The 18,109-nt window shown below is 36.6% G+C and overlaps 1 protein-coding gene across 1 annotated transcript in view; it reads right to left on the bottom strand.

Annotated features, from left to right (window-relative positions):
* Positions 1 to 18,109, bottom strand: part of LOC124087158 (mucin-19-like) — a 100,315-nt gene that overhangs the window by 54,713 nt on the left and 27,493 nt on the right. Inside the window, exons 35-57 of the mRNA XM_058576334.1 lie at positions 16,231 to 16,326; positions 15,958 to 16,056; positions 15,692 to 15,757; positions 15,043 to 15,129; positions 14,735 to 14,824; positions 14,403 to 14,501; positions 14,150 to 14,194; positions 13,491 to 13,577; positions 13,184 to 13,270; positions 12,424 to 12,498; positions 11,983 to 12,081; positions 8,976 to 9,071; positions 8,704 to 8,802; positions 8,433 to 8,498; positions 7,701 to 7,787; positions 6,462 to 6,536; positions 6,052 to 6,150; positions 3,756 to 3,851; positions 3,483 to 3,581; positions 3,213 to 3,278; positions 2,497 to 2,583; positions 1,270 to 1,344; positions 856 to 954 (exon numbers count right to left, since the gene is read on the bottom strand). Of these exons, the coding sequence (XP_058432317.1) occupies positions 856 to 954; positions 1,270 to 1,344; positions 2,497 to 2,583; positions 3,213 to 3,278; positions 3,483 to 3,581; positions 3,756 to 3,851; positions 6,052 to 6,150; positions 6,462 to 6,536; positions 7,701 to 7,787; positions 8,433 to 8,498; positions 8,704 to 8,802; positions 8,976 to 9,071; positions 11,983 to 12,081; positions 12,424 to 12,498; positions 13,184 to 13,270; positions 13,491 to 13,577; positions 14,150 to 14,194; positions 14,403 to 14,501; positions 14,735 to 14,824; positions 15,043 to 15,129; positions 15,692 to 15,757; positions 15,958 to 16,056; positions 16,231 to 16,326 (1,974 nt within the window). The remainder of the gene's footprint in view (positions 1 to 855; positions 955 to 1,269; positions 1,345 to 2,496; positions 2,584 to 3,212; positions 3,279 to 3,482; positions 3,582 to 3,755; positions 3,852 to 6,051; positions 6,151 to 6,461; positions 6,537 to 7,700; positions 7,788 to 8,432; positions 8,499 to 8,703; positions 8,803 to 8,975; positions 9,072 to 11,982; positions 12,082 to 12,423; positions 12,499 to 13,183; positions 13,271 to 13,490; positions 13,578 to 14,149; positions 14,195 to 14,402; positions 14,502 to 14,734; positions 14,825 to 15,042; positions 15,130 to 15,691; positions 15,758 to 15,957; positions 16,057 to 16,230; positions 16,327 to 18,109) is intronic.

Raw genomic sequence — 18,109 nt, 5'->3', positions numbered from 1 at the left:
AGTATTGTATTCCTGGTCCTACACTGGCTAAATTTAATCAATGCACATCCACAATCATATTCTGCTTGGTTTTTGTGGAAATGAGCTCTATTACACTGGTCACACCATTGAGAAGGCAGCTATTGCCCATCAGGTTCAGAGTTCATGTTCTAACCAGACTTTGTAAACTTAGGAACTTTTATTTTCTATCTTATGACAATAAACATTTATAATGTGTTAAGCCTGACTATTTTTACAAAGTATATACTTGAAAGTAAATCAGATATTTTAAAGGACAAAAATGTGTATCATTAATGTTTCATATGCAAATGCAAATACTTACATGAAATTGCACAAAGTCATGGAATTCACTTGTAAAACTATTAAATTGGCCTGTTTGTTTTAGGCTATACTCAGAGTGGTGATTGCTATAGTTAAACGTGTTGGTTAGAATATTGTGTTTGATTCATATCTTTGTTTCACCTGATTAAAAACTGTGTCATTCCTATGGGTTCTTAAAGTTACACCTGGTGACACTGTAGTTGTTCCTTAGGAAGCTTGAAAAAAACTGATACAACTGTACAAATGGCAAAAAAGCAAACAAACAAACCTGCATGAAGCCTGCAACAATCAGTGGGTGCATGTACTTGTAAAGTAACATTGCATAAGGAAGCAACATGTTGAAAGTTTAATGATATTAGATTTTAATATATTTTAAATCTAATGATATCAAAAGGCTAATGATATTAAATTTTAATTTTACATGAGAAAAATCACCTAAGTCAGTTATTTGATTTAGAAAAATATTGTCCGAGAAGCATGCCTGAAAACATTTTCTTGGCCAAGGCCAATAAACTTGCTCTAAACTGGGCTTACCTGATGTACCCCCAGGACTGGTAATGCTGGGGCTCAGTCCTCCTGTGGTGCCTGCACTTCCAGCTGTGGAGGTGATGGGAATTGAAGTTCCAGTAGAGCCTGAGAAGAACATCAAAGGAACTTCTCACCTACAGTCTACTTGGACTTTATTACCAATGGGTAATCTCACTGTCCATTCACACCTAAGAGTTGAAAATTTTAATAAATGCATCCGGTGGCACAGTATCTAGAGATGCTTATGACTTTGTGCTTTAATGTTTTCTTAAACCTTTCAAATTAGTTACTGCACTTTTTTTTAACAAAGACATCTTCCTTGTCTTGAGTTGAGTCAACTAGGTCTCCTTAGATTCAGCTCAACTACTTTGATTCAAACCAGGACCAAAATCAGGACTACTGAAATCATTCTCTACTAACCCGAGTTCCCTTCAGGTGATGTCACTTCATTGTTTGAGGCTCTGGTTGTTGTGTCAACTGGTGGTTCAGTGGTACCTTTCAAAACAAACAATAATTTGAAGATTTTTAATTAAGTAGATCATGCTGATCTGTTTTTAAAATACATTTCACTCTTTTCTAGAAAATTCTCTTTTTTGTTAATAACTCTAAATGACAGACTCCTTTTATGAGATTAATTATATAAGCTTACGATTAGGATACATTTTTATCTACCTTTTTTTTTATATATATATATACCGGGGATTGAACTCAGGGGCACTCAACCACATCCCCAGCCCTATTGTGTATTTTATTTAGAGACAGGATCTCATTGAGTTGCTTAGTGCCTCACTTTTGCTGAGGCTGACTTTGCACTCCCAATCCTCCTGCCTCAGCTTCTAGAGCTGATGAGATTTCAGGCATGGACCACAGCACCATCTATCTGCATTTCTACTATTCACTTATTTGAGTAGTGGTTCTGACCTAAAGCTGAACATAGAAGCAACTGTGGCTTTAAAATATATGTGTATATATATGTATATGCTCTTTTGTCCAAGGTTTCATGTTCAATGAGTCTGTGTTGAAAAATTTTCTCTACTCAAATATGATTTTGAACCACTACCTCACACTATGTCTTTGCTACAGACTCACAGCATCAGAAGCTTCAAGTCAAGGATCCCACAAACATTATGCACCATAGCATAGGCACATACAGGGACAATTGTGTGATACTTTAGAAAGATCATCTAATCCATAGGACACACTGCTACCTCAGAAATTCTTGGTGAAGTGTTTTGGCCTTGCATGCTTTACTCTTCACCAGAAAGAAATGGGACACACTTACACACTCCGCCTAACTCTGATGAAAGCATGGACTACACCCTCTAGGTTAACTGATTTGCTGCTAGCAGAACATGTGTCTACTCTAGCTAATTCTCCATGGCTAGTATTGGTAAAGACTTCAGAAACTCCTATGGTTTTTAAGAGTCAAGACCAGTATATGGGGTTTGGAGAATACATATTATTCCTGCAAAACTTGCACATCATTGAGATTCTCCAGATTTAGAAAATGAAGGAAATGATCCTCCTAACTTTTCTTGGTACAACAATCTAATCCAAGTTAGGGCCTGATTTTACAAGTCTGCATCTGCTGTAGGAGGGCATGGATCATAAATGCATATGCATCACAACCAGAACAGTGGACCTTACCTGAACCAGTGGCTCCAGTCTCTGCCTCTCCAGGGGTGCTACCACTGTGAGCTTCAGGGGTTGCTCCAGATGATGATCCAGGTATGCCTGAGATTTATCAGGGAAAAAAATAAGTCAGCTTAAGAATCCTAAAGGAGGGACTTCTTATCAACAATGATCTGGAATATGCTTTAAAATAACAGATGGATTTACCCTATAAAATTCACTGGCATCAGATATTCTTTCTCGGGGTAAATAAGGTAAATCATTTAATTCTGAGAATGAACTCTTTCAATTAAGTTATTGTTGTTAAAAATAGGGTAATCATGTCAAAAATCATGATTAAAGCTTGACATCCTTTTCCTTGTACACTAGAACTATCTTATGATCCAATTTGCATCTTTTCCCCTCTTGATTGCTATCTTACTTGTTGTCTTCATTGCTATCTTACTATCCTCTTAAACTTATTACTTATTGCAACTAGATGGTTGTTAATTTCTGTTTCTCATTTGGCACTGGGTGACAGATTTTTCTAGTCTTTCACGATAATCCACAGTGACTCTAAAATGTATTAAGAACAAAATTCAGACTTGATATATTCATGCTTTTCTGAAGAATTGGCAACACCTCGACCATAATGGTCAGATTCCCCAGGTAACATTGTCTCTGAATAGGTTTGGGGCAAAAAGCTTTCACATCTATTGCCTGGATTTCACCTGCTTATGTTCCTTTAGTACCTGTGGTTCCAGATGTGTTCTCACCAGCAGAGACAGTGGTGGTTGCATCAGCTCCTCCTCTTGTTGCTATGGGGAGAAGAATGGTGCTTAGTCTACACAGAGAGCTAGGAAGAAAACACTCTTTGAAGGACACTGCATACTTTCAATTTTGTCATAATTTCCTTCAATATTCTCCATTGTTACCTTTCCTATATCTCATTCTCACATTTGGGGATCTAATACAACTTGAATTTGACTCCACCATAAGCCCCTTGGAAGTATGTCTCATACCTGTTGGTCTTCCAGGGCTGGTGGTCCCAGTGCTGGATTGTCCAGTTGTGTTGCCCCTGCCTGCTCCTAAAGTTGTTCCCAGTGACTCTCCTGTTGTACCTGACAAACACAATAACAGTGCTTGCAATGTATGCTAGTTCCTCTGAAGGAGGAGATGGAGAGATGAAGGCAAAATTTTTGATCTTTTTGCACATTTTCATGATTTACCCAACAACCTACATGCTTTGATATTTGTATGCATTTCATAGACACTAAGCACGCATCCTGACTTACCTGAAGTTCCTGTGCTTATAGCTCCAGTGCTGGGTTTGCTAGCTGTGCTGGCCTCCTCCCCAATAGGTGTTGTTGTACTAGGGCTTGTGGTTCCTCCTAAGTTTTTTTTTTAAAAAGCATTTCATATTTTCTTATGCATAAATCAAACCTTTAAATCTCATAAACATCCTCTCAAAGCGGCTACATTATTCTTCTCACTTATCAAAAATGGTTAAGCGATGTGCTCTCGTCATCCAGTTGGAAGCTAGAAAACCAGACAGCCAAACTTGAATCACCTATCCCTAATTTTATGCTGTAACCAGTGCTGCTCCAAAGATCTCTGGCAACAGGCCAAGTTACTATTCTCATCTCTGCTAGAGGCATGGTTTTCAAAATGTTATAAAATAAATACTAATATAAAATTTAAGTAAATAAGACCATATTCCATACAAGATTTTTATTCAACAATAAAATACTATTATGTTAAAATTCTCTGTTTGCAAATGCTTGCTCTCTGTTTCACTTCTTTTTACATCATGGGCTGTTAACAAACATAATGAGCCACAGATTCAAGGACCATTGTTGAGTTGCCCTGCTCCAAATACCTTATTGTCTGATAATTACAGAATGTCTCTGAATGAGACAACCTTATTAACCAAGTAATTCTGAGTCAGACTTTTGGAATATAAAAAAAAAAAATGGTCAACACTTTATATTTCAAATAAACTTATTGATCCAATGGGAATTGCCAAGTTTCATTTTCATACTTTTATGCATAAACTATATCATTTAAGTCAGTAATTTCAAAAACTACAGCTTATTCAAAAGACTATTTATCATGAATTTTAAATCAAAACAATAGCTAACCAAAAATGAGTGTATGAGAAACACAACCAGCTCATAGATTCTTTAATAAATTTATAAGACCTAATATGCATATATGAGACAAAGGCCTCCTAATACTATGTAAATTTCTGAATTATCTTAAAAGAAATAAGAACTATTTAAGCACTCTAAGTAATACAGACACAGGATGACAGTTGAGCTTTAAAAAAGCCATTCTGACTTGACATTTATGGAGTGTAAACTGGGAGTCAAGTTGGGAAAGAGTGGGAACTGTGGAGATATGTTTCTCTACCTTGAGCATCAATTCCCTTAAAATTTGGAGGGCTCCACCCACCCAATAGAATTTCCAATTCTTTGCTGGTGGACTTTTAATAAGATCCCACAGGATTCCAGGAACCCTACTGTGAGCACCATGGTGTTAGAGGAGGAAGGCAAGCAAAGCAGAGGAATGCAGGGACTGGGTTAAAGGGCTTACCACAGGAATAAAAGACAGGAAAATGGGCTACAAGGGAAGATACTTTAGAGGTCCTTAAAATTTGTAACTGATGGCATCAGAGAGAGTTTGAAATTGAGTCATGTTTGTTTTCAATCTAAATTATCTATGTCCAATATTGCCAATAGTATTTTATTCCTGGTCCTACACCGGCTGAATTTAATCAATGCACATCCACAAGCATATTCTGCTTGGCTTTTATGGAAATGAGCTCTATTACACTGGTCACACCATTGAGAAGGGAGCTATTGCACAACAGGATTCAGTGTTCATGTTCTAACCAGACTTTGTAAGCTTAGGAACTTTTATTTTCTCATGTCATGACAATAAACACATATAATGTGTTAAGCCTGACTATGTTACTAAAGAATATACTTGAAAGTAAATCAGATATTTTAAAGTACCAAAATGTGTATCATTAATGTTTCATATGCAAATGCTTACATAAATTGCACAAAGTCATGGAATTCACTTGTGTAACTATTAAATTGGCCTCTTTGTTTTAGACTGTACTCAGAGTGGTGATTGCTATAGTTAAACGTGTTGACTGGATTATGGTGTTTGACTCATATCTTTGTTTCACCTGATTGGAAGCTGTGTCACTTAGACATTCCTATGGGTTCTTAAAGTCACACTTGGTGACAGTCTAATTGTCCCTGATGAAGCTTGAAAGTCATTGATACAACTGTACAAATGGCAAAAATCAAACCAAACTGCATGAGGCCTGTAATAATCAGTGGGAACATGTACTTGTAAGGTAATATAGTATAAGGAAGCAACATGTTGAAAGTTTAATGATATTATATTCTAATTATATATTAATTCTAATATCAAAACGCTAATGATATTAAATTTTAATTATATATGAGAAAAATCAACTAAGTCAGGTATTTGTTTAGGAAAAATATTGTCTGAGCAGCACTTCCTGAAACCATTTGCTTGGCCAAAGCCAATATACTTGCTCTGAACTGGGCTTACCTGATGTACCCCCAGGACTGGTAATGCTGGGGCTCAGTCCTCCTGTGGTGCCTGCACTTCCAGCTGTGGAGGTGATGGGAACTGAAGTTCCAGTAGAGCCTGGGAAGAATACCAAAGGAACTTCTCACCTACAGTCTACTTGGACTTTATTACCAATGGGTAATTTAACTGTCTGTTCACACCTAAGAGTTAAAAATTTTAATAAATGCATCCAGTGACATAGTACCCACAGTTGCTTATTACTTTAATGTTTTCTTAAACCTTTCAAATTAGTTACTGCTTTTTTTTTTTTTTTTAACAAAGACTTCTTTATCTTGAGTTGACTCAACTAGGTCTCCTTACGTTCATCTGAACTACTTTGATTCAAAACAGGACCAAAATCAGGACCACTGAAACCATTCTCTACTAACCTGAGTTCCCTTCAGGTGATGTCACTTCATTGTTTGAGGCTCTGGTTGTTTTGTCAAATCCTGGTTCAAATGTACCTTTCAAAACAAACAATGAAAAATATGAAGATTTTTAATTAAGTAGATGATGCTGATCAGTTTCTAAAAGACCTTTCACTCTTGTCTATATATTTCTCTTTTTCTGTTCCAATAATTCTAAATTTGAACATAAAACCTATATGACAGACTTCTTTAGTGAGATTAATTATATTAGCTTACAATTAGGATACATTTTTATCTACTTTTTTTTTTTTTTTTTTTTTGATACCAGGGATTGAACTCAGGGGCACTCAGCCACATCCCCAGTCCCATTGTGTATTTTATTTAGAGACAGGGTCTCACTGATTTGCTTAGTGCCTCACTTTTGCTGAGGCTGACTTTGAACTCCCAATCCCCCTGCCTCAGCTTCCAGAGCTGATGGGATTACAGGCATGGACAATAGCACCAGCTATGTGCATTTTTGCTATTCACTTATTTGAGTAGTGGTTCTGACCTAATTTTGAACATGGAAGCAACTGTGGCTTTAAAATATATGTATATATATGGTCTTTTGTCCAAGGTTCCATGTTCAATGAGTCTGTGATGAAAAATTTTCTCTACTCAAATATGATTTTGAACCACAACAGCACACTATGTCTTTGCTACAGACTCACAGCATCAGAAGCTTCAAATCAAGGATTCCACGAACATTATGGACCATAGGCACATAGAGGGACAATTTTGTTATGCTTTAGAAAGATCATCTAATCCAGGTGACACACTGCTACCTCAGAAATTCTTGGTGAGGTGTTTTGGCCTTGTATGCTTTATTCTTCACCACAAAGAACTGGGACACACTTACACCCTCCATTTGACTCTGATGAAAGCCTGGGCTACACCCTCTAGGTTACCTGATTTGCTGCTAGCAGAATTTATGGCTACTTTAGCTAATTCTCTGTGGATAGTATTGGTGAGAACTTCAGAAACTCCTATGGTTTTTAGGGCCAAGAGCAGAATATGGGGTTTGCAGAATACATATTATTTCTGCAAAACCTAAACATCATTGAGAGTCTCCAGATTTAGAAAATGAAGGAAAAAATCCTCATAACTTTTCTTGGTACAACAATCTAATCCAAGTTAGGTCCTGATTTTACAAATCTGCATCTGCTGCAGAAGAGAAGATCATAAATGCATATGCATCACAACCAGAACAGTGGACCTTACCTGAACCAGTGGTTGCAGTCCCTGCCTCTCTAGGTGTGCTACCACCTTGAGCTTCAGGGGTTGTTCCAGATGATGCTCCAGGTGTGCCTGAGATTTATCAGGGAAAAAAAAAAAAAAAAGTCAGCTTAAGAAACCTAAAGGCGGGACTTCTTATCAACAATGATCTGGAATATGCTTTAAAATAACAGATGGATTTACCCTATAAAATTCTCTGGCATTTGACACTGTTTCTCTGGGTAAATAAGACAAATCAGTTAATTCTGAGAATGTACTCTTTCAATTAAGTTATTGTTGTTAAAAATAGGTTAATCATGTCAAAAAATCATGATTAAAGTTTGATATCCTTTTCCTTGTACACTAGAACTATCTTAAACCAATTTGCATCTTTTCCCCTCTTGATTGCTTTCCTTCTTATTGTCTTAATTACTATCTTACTATCCTCTTAAACTTATTACTTATTGCACCTAGATGGTTGTTAATTTCTCTGTTTCCCACTTGGCACTGTGTAACATCAGTTAGATTTCCCTAATCTTTCAAGATAATCCACAGTGATTCTAAAATGTTTTAAGAACAAAACTCAGACTTGATATATTCATGCTTTTCTGGAAATTGGCAACACCTCTACCATAATGGTCAGATTCCTAGATAACACTGTCTCTGAATAGGTTTGGGAAAAAAAGCTCTCATGTCTACTGACTGCCTGGATTTCACCTGCTTATGCTCCTTCAGTACCTGTGGTTCCAGATGTGTTCTCACCAGCAGAGACAGTGGTGGTTGCATCAGCTCCTCCTCTTGTTGCTATGGGGAGAAGAATGGTGCTTAGGTCTATACAGAGAGCTAGGAAGAAAACACTCTTTGAAGGACACTGCATACTTTCAATTTTGTCATCATTGCCTTCAATATTCTCCATTGTTACCTTTCCTATATCTCATTCTCACATTTGGAGATCTTACACAACTTGTATTGGATCCCAGCACAAGTCCCTTGGAAGTGTCTCTCATACCTGTTGGGCTTCCAGTGCCAGTGGCCCCAGTGCTGGATTGCCCAGCTGTGTTGTCTCTGACTGCTCCTGAAGTGGTTCCCGGCAACTCTCCTGTTGTACCTGACAAATGCATTAACAGTGCTTGCAATAAATGCTAGTTTCTCTGAAGGTAGAAATTGGGAGGTCAATGCAAAAATGTAATCTTTTTGTATGTGTTCATGATTTACCCAACAACCTACATGCTTTGATATTTTTATGCATTTCATAGACACTAAGCACACATCCTGATTTACCTGAAGTTCCTGTGCTTGTAGCTCTAGTGCTGGGTTTGCTGGGTGTCCCAATCTCCTTCCCACTAGTTGTTGGTGCACTAGGGCCTTCTGTTCCTACTGAAGAAAGACAGCATTTCAAATTGCCTTATGCATAAATCAAATCTTTTAACCTCATAAACATACTCTGAAAGAGCCAACATTATTCTTCTCATTCATGTAAAATGTTTAAGTGATATATTCTAGTATTACAGGTTGCAGATAGAAAAATCAAAGAATCAACCTACAGCCCTCAACCTCTGATTTATAGTCAAATCAGTGCTTTTATCCAATCTATGGCAATCAACCAACTTGTAATATTTCAATATATGCTAGAGACATTCTTTTTTTTAAGAGAGAGAGAGAGAAAATTTTTTTAAATATTTATTTTTTTAAAATTTTTGGTGGATACATCTTTTTATTTTTTTTATTTTTATGTGATGCTGAAGATCAAACCCAGTGCCCCACGCATGCCAGGCAAGCACACTACCACTTGAGCCACATCCCCAGCCCATAGAGACATTCTTGTAAAAAAAAAAATCCCATAGTATTAATATAGAATTAAAATTTTAATAAACAAGGTCATATATTATCCAAGCTTTTATTCAACAGTTAAATGATTTTTGTGACAAGATGCTATATTTTCAAATGTTTGCCCTTAGTTTCACTTCTCATCACATCACAAAATTTGAGCCCACACTCTGGAGCCACACATTTGTGCACCAAATTTTGAGTAGCCCTTTTGCAAATCATTGTACTTACTTACTGTATGATAACCAGGAGATTACTCATTGAGACCTCATTATTACCCAAGTATATTTGATTCAGATTTTTGTGAATATAATCTAATTGGTTGAATGTTTTCTCTGATATAAGGAGGCTGACTCATAGTGGGGTAGGGAGGGGGAGCATGGCAGAAATAGATGAATTCTAGATAGGGAAGAGGGGAGGGAGAGAAAGGGAGGGGGCAGGGGATTAGCAAGGGCGTGGAATGTAATGGACATCATTATCCAAAGTAGATGTATGAAGACTCAAATTGGGTGTCAACATACTTTATATATAAACAGAGATATAAAAAATTGTGGTTTATATGTGTAATAAGAATTGTAATGCAAAAAAATAAAAAGCAAAGTACATGTATAAAGGCATGAATTGGTATGAACATATTCTATATATAAAGATATGAAAAAGTGTACTCTATGTGTAATAAGAGTTGTAATGCATTCCACTCTAATGTATTTAAAAAAATAAAATCAATAACACAAAAAACCTTTTTAAATTAAAAAAAAACCTAATTGTAATGGGGTGTTATTGGTGGGGTTCTAGAATAAAAAAGGATCTTATGTAATAATCTAAGGAAATATGAAGAAACTGTGTATTTTAGTCAATAAAAAAAAAATTTAAAAATAAACTAACTGGTCCAGTCTAATTTCAATAATTTTACAGACCTAATTGGATTAACCGATTTTTTAAATACCCCTGTAATATATAAATTATATATTTTAATCCAGTAACTATAATTGAAAATGCAGTATATTTAAAACATAATTTAATTCATAAAATTTAAATCAAAACAATAGCTTGGAAAAAATAGAGGAACTATAGAACAATGGTGTGTTCAAATTAATAAATGCATAAAAGAACATCAGGGCAATCATAAAAAAAATGCCTCTTGACAATAATAACATTTTGATTTACATTGAATGCAATCAGAACTATTGAAGCATTTTAAATAGATCAGAGAGAAGCTGATTCTTGAGATTTTGGAATGTCATTCTGAGATGACATTGATGTGCATAGAAACTGGAAAGGAAGTTGGAAAAGAGGGGGAAATGTGGAGAAGTGCTTCTGCAACTGAGCATCGATCCCCAAAATACTTGTTAACAAAGTCTGCTGGGCTCCACCGGATACTTTCTGATTCTAGGTTGGTGAACCCAGAAATGTGCACTTTTAACAAGTTTCCACAGGATTCTGATGCTGCTGGACCAGAAACCACACTGTGAGCACCATCGTATTAGAGGAAGAAGGAAAGCTAGGCAGAGGACTGAAAGGACTGGTGAAAAGGGTTTAACAGTTGAATAAAACACAGGAAAATGGAATGCAAGGAAAAGGCACATTGAAGTCTAAATGAGTTTAACCAATGGCATGAAAGACATTTGTAAAATTTAGTTGTTTCAGTTTTCAATCTGAATTATCTACCTTAAATACTGTTAATAATATTATATTCCTGGACCCAACAGTGATTGAATTTAATCAAGGATGCACAGGCATATTCCTTGTTTTTTGTTGGGAGTGAGCTCTTACATATAGGTCACAGAATTGGGGAGCCAGCTAATGCCCAATCCACATTTGAACTAGGCTTTGCAAGCTTGAGAACTTTTGTTATTTTTCCATCTCATGGAAATAACAACAAATAAAATCAATGGTGTTAAATTTGACTAAATTACAAAGAAAATATTTGAGAGTCAATCAAACAATTTAATGGGCCACAAAACTACATCATTGATGTTTCACGTAACTGCAAATACTAACTACTGAATATTTCCAAAATCATGGAATTGACCAATTTATCTAAGGCTGGACTCAGAGAAGAGTTATTGCTGAGGTGAAATGTTAAGTGCCAACATGGAATATAGGCTCTGTCTCATATCTTTGTTTTACCTGCTTGGAAGCTGTGTCACTTCTAAGTCTCTTGTTGGTTCCCGAAGTTATACCTGGTGACATTCTAGTTATCCTTGATGAAGTTCAAAAAAATTGAAATACCTATCTAAAAAAGCTTCACTGGGGCTTCCAGCTATCAGATAGTGGGAACATGTAACTGTAACATGATATTATTTAAGAAAATAACTTGTTAAAAGACTAATGGTATTAAATTTTAAATAAAAAGATCACCTAAGTCTGGTAATCGATTTGGCAAAACATTATCTGAACAGCAATGTCTGAAACTAGTTTTTTAGCTGGGGTCAGTATAATTGCTCTGAACTGAGCTTACCTGATGTATCCCCAGGACTGGTAAAGCTGGTGCTCAGCTGGGGTGTGGTTTTTGTACTTCCAGCTGTGGAGGTGATGGGAACTGAAGTTCCAGTAGTACCTGAGAAAAACCAAAGGAACTTCTCACCTAAAGTCTACTTGAACCTTATTATAATTGGGTAATCCAACAGTTCTTTTACTTCTAATATGTAAAAACTGAATAAATGAATCCTGTAACTTATTGCCCATAGTTGCATATGATTTTGTTCTATGATTATTTTCTTGAACATTTGGTTTACTTATTGCATTTTTTAAACAAAAATATCTTCCTACATCTAGAATTAGGTCAAATAGGTTTTCATATTTTTATCTCAACTACTTTGCATTAAAATAAGCAGGATTCCCACAAATTACTCTTCATTTTGACCAAAGCCAGGACCTCTGAACACCATCCTCCGCTCACCTGAGTGTACTTCAGGTGATGTCTCTTCATTGCTTTGGGCTCTGGTTGTTGTACCAACTGATGGTCCAGTAGTGCCTTTAAAAATAAACAATAAATAATATCATTATCTTTGATGAAGTGGTATAGAACATGCTGCTTCCTACTTTTAAAATATCTTTCACTTATTTGTATATGTTTCTCCATTTATGTTTCAATCTTTTTAAAAGTTATCATAAACCTTTTATGACTAGAATCGTTAGGTGAGGTAAATCACTTTAGTTGCAAATGATATTGCTTATTATCTACTTGTTCAATGTTCATATATTTGAGCCCAGTTATTCTGATCTAGTCTGTGTATTAGCACCAACTGAGGCTTTCCAATGTATGTATGCTTGGGCCCTTTCTCTGATTCTACATTCAATGAGTCTGAGAAGGAAAAGTGTTAAAAATTTCTGTATTCAATTCTAATTTGTAGCCAGTAGAGTAAACCTTGGCCCCACTCAAAAATCACAGCCTCAGAGGCTCCAGATCAGAGGTCCTACAATTATTATGAAATGTAAGCACAAGCAGGGATTCTTACAATTATAATTCAGTATAGAAAGATCATCTAATCCACTCAGTACACTGCAACCTGATAAACTGTTGGTCAAGAATTGCCCTCCCATTCTTCATTCCCTTCCTACTTCTTTCTACTCAACCACACTCCATAGAAAAGAACTGGGACATATAAACACATTCCATTTTATACCTGCACACTCATGGACTTCTCCCTCTAACTTACCTGATTTGCTGCTAGCAGAGGTTGAGAAAGGTCTAGCTGAGTCCTCATGACTGGCAGTGGTGGAGCCTGCAGACACTCCTGTGGTCCCTGGAAACAAGACTAGGTGCATGAGGGGGAAGTATATTATTCCTGTAAACTTGAATGATTGAGTCTCCAGAATTAAAAAAAAAATGAAGAAAATATCCTCATAACCTTTCTAGGCCAGCAACATAATTCCAATTCAAGCCTGATTTACAGACCTGCACCTGCTACAGGAGGGTATGGATCATAGCTGCTGATATATCATATCCAATCTGGTGGACCTCACCTGAACCTGTGGCTCCAGTGCCTGCTTGATTAGGGGTACTGGCACCTTGAGCTTTTGGGGTTGTTCCAGATGATGCTCCAGGGGTGCCTGATATTTAATGAGAGGAAAAAAGGTGAAAAATTAAAAGAGGGTCTTACAAATATGTCTTGAAATATGCTTTCTTGTTAAATGCACTCATCTATCCTATAATCCTCACTAATCTCTTAAATTCTTTATCAAGATAAATCAGGTAACTCCAATAATGCACTGTCCCATTAACATATTTGTCATTAACCAATACAATAATCATATAGAAAAATTATGAGTAAACATTGGTGTTCTTGTCTCTATTTCCTACCATTTTCTTATGATTCAGTGTGCATCTTTTCTTATTGATTGTTGTCCTACTTATTTATTGTCTTCTATATCTCCATGGTTGTTAATTTCACCCTTCACAGATTGACTTGTGTGGGATCAGTTGTAGTCTACATTTCATTAATTTCACAGTGGACTCTAAAAATATATTGAACACTACAGACCTGCTTATCAATATATTTCTGAGATTTGGCATCATCTAAATGATAATTGATTCCCCTAGAAACCTTGTCTCTGACTAAATTTGAGCACAAAGCTCACATGTCTACTGTCTGTATTTCACACTGGTTATGCTCCTTCAGTACCTGTTCTTCCAGAAGTGTTCTCAACAGCAGAGGCAGTGGTCGTTGCTAATGGGAAGGAGAATGGTGCTTATTAATGTATGAAGAGTCTAGGAAGAAAACACTCTTTGAAGGACACTTTGTAGTTTTATTCTAGTCATTAGTTCCTTCAATGTTCTCCATGGTTACCTTTCCTTCATCTCAATCTCACATTAAGGGATATTGACAAAACTTGCATTAGATCCCACCATAACACCTTAAGTAGGCCCTTTCTTACCTGCTGGACTTCCAGCACTGGTGGCTGCAGTGCCTGATGGTCCAGGTGTGCTCACACTGCCTGCTCCTGAGGTCACTCCCAAGGATTCTCCTGTTGTACCTGATAAACACAGTAGCAATGCTTGCAACATATGCTAGTTCCTCTGAAGGGAAAATTTGGGATATCCTAGATAAAATTTCAATCTTTCTGAACATTTCCATCATTTATCCAGCAGTTTCATGCCCTAACATTTGTACTTTCTGTTTGTTAACCCAATCCAGAGAATATAAATTGGGACATACTTACACTCTCCATTTTACAGTTTACTTATAGACTTTGCTTTCATATCTTACCTGATTTGCTACTAGCAGAGGTTGAGAAAGGTGTAGCTGAGTCTTCAGGGCTGGCAGTAGTGGGTGAACCAGAAGACACCCCTGTGGTTCCTGAAACAAGAACCAGTTGGGAGCAGGGGGTCCACATTATTTCTGCCCTTTGTATGGATATTTGGTTCTTCCCAGGAAAAAGAAAATGAATGATATGATGTTTTCATCTTTCAGCTGTATAATCCCAGTTGGGACCTGATAACTAGAGATCTGTATGCACTACAAGAGAGCATGGATAGGAGCTCCTAAGGAATTACATCCAAACTGGTGGGCCTCACCTGAACCTGTGGCTCTAGTGCTTGATTCTTCAGGGGTGCTACCTCCTTGGGCTTCTGGGGTTGTTCCAGATGATGCTCCAGGTGTGCCTGATATTTATCAGGGGGAAAAAAGTCAGCTTAAGAAAACAAAAAGGAGGGTCTTTATGAATAGGGACTGAAGTATACTTATTGCTGTTAAAAGAATGGATATGTGTACCCTATTAATTTCACAGACATCTTAAGTGTTTCTCCAGGTAAATAAGGTAGATCAGCTAACTTTGATAATGCACTAATTTGGTTAAGATACTCATTATTAATAAAATGTAACATTTATGTAGAAAATTCAAGGTTAAACATCCAAGTCCTTATCTCTCATTATTAGAATTGTCCAATAATAAGATCATATTTCCACTTTCCCCTCTTCATTGCTGTGCTACTTATTCTTTGAACACCTATGCTTCCCAATCATATCCTATTTTCCACAAAGTTTCTAATACAATGGTAAGTACAAAACAAATATCTAATAGTCTATTTCTGATCTTCTGGACACTTGGCATCATATAAATAATGAAGATCAGATCCCTAAGAAACCCTGTCTCTGACTAGGTTTTGAGCAAACAGCTCTTATGTCTACTGCCTGGCTTTCATGATGCTCATGCTCTTTCATTACCTGTTCCTGCAGATGTGTTCTCACCAGCAGAGATGGTGGCAGATGTTTCTGTTCTTCTACTTGTTGCTAATGGGAAGAATGGTGCTTAGTATACAGAAAGTCTAAGAAGGAAATGCACTTTGAAGGACACTTCATAGTTTTATGAAGTTCTCTATTTTTAAACGTTCTCTATTTTTAAACTTTCCTCCATCCCATTCTAACACTCAGGGATCCTGACAAAGCACACAACAGACCCACCATAAACCCCTAAGTAGTTTCTGTCTTACCTGCTGGGCTTCCAGCACTGATGGCCCCAGTGCCTGGTGGTCCAGATGTTCTGTCCCTGACTACTCCTGAGGTCACTTCCAGGGCCTCTCCTGTTGTACCTGATAAACACAGTAGCATTGCTTGCAACATATGCTAGTTCCTCTAAAGAAGGAGATTGGGAGATCAAGGCAAAATTTTGATCTTTTTTGAACATTTTCATGATTTATCCAACAGTCTAGATGTTTTCAAATTTGTACCCATTTCATAGGCATTAAGAGCACATCCTGGCTTACCTGAACTTCCTGTGCTTGTAGCTCCAGTGCTGGGTTCCCTGGGTGTGCTGACCTCCCCCCTACTGGGTGTTGTTGTTCTTGGGCCTTCTGTTCCCACTGATAAAAAAATAGCATTTCAAATTGCCTTATGCATCAATCAAATCTTTTAAATCATAAATTTTCTTATACTCTAACTGATGCTTCTCAACAGATGTGGCAAGACACCCATCTCTATTGTTTTCCATCTGTGCTAGAGGCTTTCTTTTAAAAATGCCCAATATTATATATAATTACAATGTATTAATAAATACCTAGAAGTACTATGAAATAAATCCATGTATAAGATTTTAAAAAGGTATCATAAAATATAAAAGCCTTGTTGAGCTGTTAAAAGACTATGATGTTTAAATGCTACATTTCTATATAATTGATCTCTATTTCACTTGGTCTGAGAATTTCAGACATTCAATAAGCTGTTCCAAATCACCAGACTTACTGTCTGATAACAAAATATATCATCTATTGAGATGTCATTGTTAGCATGTAATTCTGATTCAGATTTTTGTGAATATAAACTAAACGGTAAACATTCTAAAATTAAAATAAGTTTTTTGATCCAATGAGAATTACCCAGTTTATTTTCCTGCTATGGATAAACTATATCTTTTAATTCAGTATTTTTAATTTAAAAAGCTTATTCAACAACTATTTGAGTCATGCATTTTATTTTTTATTTTTTTTTTTTTATTTTATTTTTTTTTTTTATTGTTGGTTGTTCAAAACATTACATAGTTCTTGATATATCATATTTCACATTTTGATTCAAGTGGGTTATGAACTCCCATTTTTACCCCGTATACAGATTGCAGAATCACATCGGTTACACATCCACTGATTTACATATTGCCATACTAGTGTCTGTTGTATTCTGCTGCCTTTCCTATCCTCTACTATCCCCCCTCCCCTCCCCTCCCCTCTTCTCTCTCTACCCCATCTACTGTAATTCATTTCTCCCCCTTGTTTTTTTTTCCCTTTCCCCTCACTTCCTCTTGTATGTAATTTTGTATAACCCTAAGGGTCTCCTTCCTCAAGGAGCTTGATATCAAATCAGAGACACGCCGTCTGATAGAAGAAAAAGTTGGCTACGATCTACATACTGTGGGGTCGGGCTCCAAATTCCTCAATAGGACACCCATAGCACAAGAGTTAATAACTAGAATCAACAAATGGGACTTACTCAAACTAAAAAGTTTTTTCTCTGCATTTTAAATTAAAACAATAGCTAAGCAAATAAGTGTAGGAAAAACACAATGAGGCGATGAATTTGTTAATAATAGCATGAAGAAGAAAAGTCCTGTTCATATAAAGTTTTGATTTATCTTAAAAACAATCAGAAATACTTTAGTAGTTCATAGTGCAAAAAATATTTGAAAACTTGAGTTTTGGGAAAGTCATTCTGACATGACATTGATGAAGTGTAAAATGGGAAGGTTGGAAAAGAGTGGGAATTGTGGAGAACTGCTTCTCCAACATGAGTATTGATTCCCTAAAACACTGTTAACTCAATCTTCTGAGCTCCACCCCAGCACTTTCTGAATATAGGCAGATGGACCCAAAATGTGCCCTTCTAACAGGATCACACAGGATTTAAATGATGCTGGTCATTGAAATCACACTGGGAGGACCATGGTGTTAGAGGAGAAAGGTAAGCTAGGGAGAGGACTGCAGAGACTGGGGAAAGGATTTCACACCCGAATAAAACACAGGCAACTTGCTAAAAGGCTAAAAATATTAAATGGTAATTGCATATGAAGAACTATCTCCTGAGTCTGATATTTGATTTGGAAAAATCCTGGGCAACATTGCTGAAAATAGTTCCTTGGTCTGGCCTATAAAATTA

The sequence above is a fragment of the Marmota monax genome, unplaced genomic scaffold (genome assembly GCF_021218885.2).
Source record: "Marmota monax isolate L192 unplaced genomic scaffold, Marmota_monax_Labrador192_F-V1.1 WCK01_AAM20220418_F8-fsc00012, whole genome shotgun sequence".
Lineage (NCBI taxonomy): Eukaryota > Metazoa > Chordata > Mammalia > Rodentia > Sciuridae > Marmota > Marmota monax.
Note: the sequence above shows the minus strand (reverse complement) of the source record. Positions and strands in the feature narration are given on the sequence as shown.